The sequence below is a fragment of the Austrofundulus limnaeus genome, unplaced genomic scaffold (genome assembly GCF_001266775.1).
Source record: "Austrofundulus limnaeus strain Quisiro unplaced genomic scaffold, Austrofundulus_limnaeus-1.0 Scaffold301, whole genome shotgun sequence".
NCBI lineage: Eukaryota > Metazoa > Chordata > Actinopteri > Cyprinodontiformes > Rivulidae > Austrofundulus > Austrofundulus limnaeus.
In genome coordinates this window covers 739,014-744,901 of record NW_013952703.1, presented here as the reverse complement: position 1 = coordinate 744,901, position 5,888 = coordinate 739,014, and the positions used below count along the sequence as shown (strand labels likewise).

The window sequence follows — 5,888 nt, the reverse complement described above, 5'->3', positions numbered from 1 at the left end:
CGTTTGACCTCTGTCATTGCCAACAAAGGATATACAACAAAGTATTGAGATGAAATTTTGTTATTGACCAAATACTTACAGTATTTTCCACCATTATTTTCAAAAAAATTCTTTAAAAGTCAGACAAAATGATTTTCTCAAATTTTTTTTCACATTTTGTCTCTCATAGTTGAGGTCTACCTATGATGTCAATTACAGGCCTCTCTCATCTTTTTAAGTGGGAGAACTTGCACAATTGGTGACTGACTAAATACTTATTTTCCCCACTGTATGTAGAAAGGGTTGGGATGAGTACAGGAAGCTAGATGATGAATGCGTCAGTCACAGGTGTGTGGTAGGGGTGTAAATCACCAGCTTTATCATGATATGACATTACATCAAAATGTTTAGATGACGATTCGATATTTCTCTATCACAAAGTCTGTCACAATATGATTTTGATTCAATTCAATTCACCAGTCTGCAATCGATACAATGACTGTGTTAAATGGGCATATGTTATTGATTCCCATCGAGCAAATGATGATATAGATCGATATTTTCATTTTGCCTTGATATAACTGAAACATGAACCATTCAAATCGATATATCAATAGAGATCGATGTATCGTTACACCCCTTCTGTGTGGTAGTAGCTGAGACTCGTCCCCAACACAACAATCTTTTAAATGACATTTGCCTAAAACATTACCATTAATGGTGGTGCAGTTATTATAGCTGTTGCCCCATTGAATCCCAGTCTGGATCCTTTTTGGGTTGGGTTTGCATGTTCTCTCTCTCTCTGCACTCCTGGATTTTCTCAGGTTTCCTCCTACTGACCAAATCATGCACATTATGCTGATTGATGACTCTAAATTGGCCCTAGGTGTGAGGGTTGTTTGTCTCTGTGTGATCCTGTCATAGACTTGGGACCTGTACTGGGTGTACACCAGCTTTTGCACAGTGACTGCTGGACTTTGGCACCAGTGATCCCCACGACTTGAAAAGGAAAAGCGGGTTTAAATAATGGGTGGTGTCATGAACAACTTGCACAGATATTTGTGAAACTTCAGTCCCTGGATGAACATATCTGTTTTGCTTTAGGAAATTCGACCTTAATAAGTTTCTCTGTCAGTTGTATGAAACATGTTTAAACATATTTAAATACAGCACAGAAGGGAAACCCCTCAGACTAACCCATGTAGGGCTGTAGGATTTTGTATTAGAACAGATATGAAAATTTACCCCACCAAAAATAAAGCTGTGAAAACTAGACTACCATGCCCACCACAAGAGCTAAAATAACTGGAAGTATAAAACACACTGTTGCAGTTAACACCAGCAAAATACCTTAACTTGCATAATGCGGTTAAGCTACCGTTTATCAAAAGTAGTTTGAAAGAAAAAACAAAAGTTTGTGTAATGATTCAAGTTTGTTCTCATTATACAAAATGGAGCACAACTATTGTCACTACAACACAAACTGGTCAAATGCAATTTTAATCCCAAAGAGAAAATAAATGGTCTAACCCAAATTATCATGCTTTCTTAATGTCAAGAGAGATTGGTACCAAAACTTGGTATTTTTTCAGCACTGGTTCCACATGATTTATTTTGGCCGTATGGATAAACTCCTCTTATTCATAGTTTGTTTTTGGTTTTAATCCCTTAGAAAAGCATTGATAAGAGGACTTTTAAAATAATTATAATCGATAAGCAATATTGATAAGAGTAGCATCAATAAAATCCTGAGAGGGTCCGGTGGCGCCGATGCATGGCAGCCCCACCTCTGTCAGTGTGCCCCAGGGCAGCTGTAGCTACAGTGTAGTTTGCCATCATCAGTGTGTGAATGTGAGTGTGAATGGGTGAATGTCTGTTAGTGTGAAGCGCTTTGGGGGTCCGGAGGGACTTGAAAAGCGCTCTATAAGTTCAGTACCATTTACCATTTGTCTCATTGCTACAGCTGAGCACTAATAACAAACATTAACTAAGATTTACCTGGTATTTCCTGCATAGAAACAGCATTTTAACACATCCTCTTATAAACACTGAAAACTGTGTACGACTGTCTAAATGTGTAATAAATAATATGGAAGTACTATTAAAATAAATATAACCAACCACTATAAGCAAGCCTTTACAAGCCCACAGAGCATTTAAAAACAAAATTATTTACAACTCTTAATTTAGTCCCCAAAGCCAGTAAAGTTCATTCTCAACTGCAAGTTCAAAGCTATCCCAGATTAAACTACAATTTATGTTATGAACTGGTAGAAGGTGCAAGGTCATTCTTCAGTGTGGTACAAGGTCAAAGGTCAGTCAGTCTTCAGTGAGATTGAAGGTCAGTCAGTCTTCAGTGTGGTAGAAGGTCAAAGGTCAGCTTCTGTGCTGCTTCTTGATGGTGTACTTGTGTTTTCAGGTGCGGGTCTGAGTGGCCGTCAGATGCATCGTACTCAGGGTGTGTTCAACCACACAGAGGACTACGTGCTGCTGCCTGATGAGCGCACCATCAGCCTCTGCTGCTGGGACTCAAGAACGGCTGAGAGGAAGAACCTACTGTCTCTGGGCCACAACAACATTGTCCGTGCCATTGTCCACTCTCCTACTAACCCTGGCTTCATGACGTGTAGTGATGACTTCAGGGCCCGCTTCTGGTATCGTCGCACCACCACAGACTGAGTGTGAACTTCACTGAAATTTTCTTTGAGCTGTCAGGAGGCATCATCTTCTTAACCAACAATGTCTTTCTCTTTAAAATTGTGTCCATCTACCTGTACATTTCTAAAGAACAGAAAAGGATGTTTGTTGCAAAACCTTGAGTAAAAACAAAAAACAGTGGTTGCTGTTTCCTTAAAACGAAATTCTGCAACCGTGAAGTGAGTAAAACCACCAGACTTCAGTTTTGTTGAATGGAAAGTATGACCTCTGACAGCTCAGTTCAGAGACATGTCATGTTTTTCACTGACCTGTCAGAATTAACTGCAAATGAATTCTGGCTTTTTGATTTTCCTTTTTGTCTTTGTTCTTTCATGTAGTTTGTATTTTTAATAAAAAGCTAAAAGAAAGAAGGTGCTGCTGTGAATTTTATTTAGACAATTCCACAGTTAGGGCTCTTAACCACAGGTCTGAGGATTTCTTCTAAATATTTTATAGACACAGTTGTTGCAGTTTCAGTGACCAGCAGGGAGCACAGATGAGTACTGATCTACCACAACAACTCACACACTTTATTCTGAGAACTTTATTCTTGTCCAACATCTACGCAGCTCTGACTGGTGATTAAAAAGGGACAAGAATATCTATACAGGTTGTTTTTCATCACCACACAGTGTGCATTTGAATGAACTTTAAGGAAACAAAGTAACCACAGGACGTCTACAACTGTTTGACCTTTGAAAAGATGGCTGCCACGGCTGAGCAATGTTAACAAACTGGCTTTAAGCTTTGGAGACATTCTCAGTTTTTAGATATTAATATCAAGGTTTGACCAGAACAGCTGTCATAGATCAGTCTATGAGTTAACTCAAGGAATGTTAGGTCTTTAATTTTATTTTCATTTGGGCTGGACGGTCAGGGTGCCTCATTGTCTTTTTCTTGCCCCTAACCCCTAGCTCAGCTCTGAGACGCTGTCGCTCAGACAGCAACAACGAAATGCAGAAGAATGTCTGCTTCAACCCCCCTTCTGTTACCGTACGGTTCAAGTGTCAGATCGTAGCTGGAATCAACTCAGATCCACAGACAGTAATTAAATTTAAACTGGTCTGAGGAGAGAATGAGTGAGAAATGACAAACTTCTGCTTTACTTGGAAAAAAAGTTGACTGAAGGGGGAAATAGTGGTTGTGTAGCTGCAGAAGTGTGTGTGTGTGTGTTGGGGTATCTGCCAGCCAATGAGTGTTAAGGACAGCAGCTGTGTCTCTGACAGGGAGCCTGCTCTCTCCGCCCCGTGTGTTGAACAGCAGCCTGCTCTCGGACGGAGCTCAGACTGAATGAGAGGCTCCTGATGGTCCACTGAACAGAGACGCTTCAGTCTGCAGGGACAAGTCTGCCACCATGGTGAGTCCTGCTGCTGGACTTTACATGTAATAGAGACCAGAACAGGTTTTATCTGACTGCCAACAGAAGGTGGGCATTCATGTCTGTGGGTGGGGGCTGGTCCTGTCTGTTAGCAAAATATCTTCTTACCAATCAGCAGGTTTTATTTGGCTCTTTCAGAAAGTAATCGTTGGATGTACATCTACATCCATTTTCATTATTGTTTCTGGGCCGTGTGGACGATAAGTTGCTGTCTCCAGCTGAAACTGAGAGAGAGGCGGGGCTTCTGCTGGACACGTCTCCAGTCCTGTCCATCACAGGGACACTTAGAGACATTATTATTATTCTGTACATTGATTTGATTTATTTATTTAACAGGAAAAGATTACTAAAAATCAAGCCTGACTCAGCATAATTGCTGTTTTACAGCAGGTTCCTGTTCTGCAGCACATAAAACACTCAGAATTACAGCATCACAATCACATCATTATACACCATAGACACAAAGACAAACAAGCATACCAAATTTCAAAAAGGCAGCATTTGCAAAATAGGACGTCTAAATATGAGCAGAACAAAAAGTGTCCAGCAGATGGCAGACAAGATTCTTCTTAAAGGGCTGTAGTTTTGAAATGGACTTTATGTTTTGAGGAATGTCATTCCATGCTTTAGTATAAACATAGAAGAAAGACCTCTGGCCGTAACAGTTTTTAAAAGTTGGTAATGTCAGTAATATTAATATCACATTTACAAGTGAAGTCAGATACTGAGCTAACGTGGTTCATCTGAGTCACTCTGAGGTCCAACACATTATTACTGTCAACGTTTGACTAAAAGTGTCATAAGATGAACTTTATCTCAAACTGGAATAAAAGAGTCTTTAAAGAAAGTTAGCTTCTTCATTTAGTCCTGCTGGTGATGATTTATCCTGCTGTTGGCTGGCCTTAAAGGTTTTCTGCTTTTATTGCTGTCATAGTTACCTAATTTCCCTCTGGGATCAATAAAGTATTTTTGAATTGAATTGAATTGAATAAATCAGTCATAGTTCATAAAAAGTGACATTTTTGACTAAGAAATGAGCAAAAGAACCTACACTGTCAAAGTGAGGTCATATTTCTGAGTAATATCAAATATAAAATAGATAAATGCATAAATATTCCAGCCCTCACATGAGTACAGGGACCTTCACAGAACACCTGTTCTGACTGCAGAATATTCTCCCTGTTTGAAACCATTCCTGTTAGACGTTCTGCACACAGCAGCAGATATCGGTCCTGTCCCTGTTCAGGTGCTGCCACCACCGTGCTTCACACTGAGGATGAAACAGAGGAGTTCCCCCGGCGAGCAGCTGAGATCATCGCTCTCACCGTCATCATCTGCTCTTTAAAAATAGAGCCGTTGTGTCCGTGACTAACTCAGCCTCCCTGCTTCTGCACTTCACCACTGAATCATCAGAGAGCAGGAGGAGCAGGCAGACACACAACCATCTGTTCTTTATCCCCCAGGCAGTCCTGTCTGAAGGACCTCACACTGGTACCTGAGTAAAAGTACAAGTGTCTTACCATGAAATTACTTTGGTAAAACTCAAACTCTCCTCCAAGAGTATTACTTGAGTAAAAGTCAAAAGTATCTGAAATTTAGCATCAAAGTAAATTTCTGACATAAATGTACTTCAGTACCAAAAGTAAAAGTATTGGCAGGTGACCTCCACAAAAACCTTTTCTAAAGACAAACAATGTTAAACTGGGAGTTTACCAGTTTCAGCTGCAGCTCTGTATGGTCCTCTTCATACGAGGGTACATACATGTGACATGTGCTGCTGCTGCAGTGTGTGTGTGTGTGTGTGTGTGTGTGTGTGTGTGTGTGTGTGTGTGTG

The 5,888-nt window shown here is 40.3% G+C and overlaps 2 protein-coding genes across 2 annotated transcripts in view; both read left to right on the top strand.

The window, feature by feature from the left end:
• Window positions 1-3,044, top strand: part of cstf1 (cleavage stimulation factor, 3' pre-RNA, subunit 1) — a gene marked incomplete at its 5' end in the record, with an annotated part of 20,066 nt that extends 17,022 nt beyond the window's left edge. The window contains 1 exon segment of the mRNA XM_014021701.1: window positions 2,399-3,044. Coding sequence (XP_013877155.1) covers window positions 2,399-2,658 — 260 coding nt within the window. The 3' untranslated portion in view covers window positions 2,659-3,044.
• A 358-nt stretch (window positions 3,045-3,402) lies between these two features.
• cass4 (Cas scaffold protein family member 4) overlaps window positions 3,403-5,888 on the top strand; it is a 37,657-nt gene continuing 35,171 nt past the window's right edge. The window contains exon 1 of the mRNA XM_014021700.1: window positions 3,403-4,033. Within this exon, the coding sequence (XP_013877154.1) occupies window positions 4,031-4,033 (3 nt within the window). The 5' untranslated portion in view covers window positions 3,403-4,030. The remainder of the gene's footprint in view (window positions 4,034-5,888) is intronic.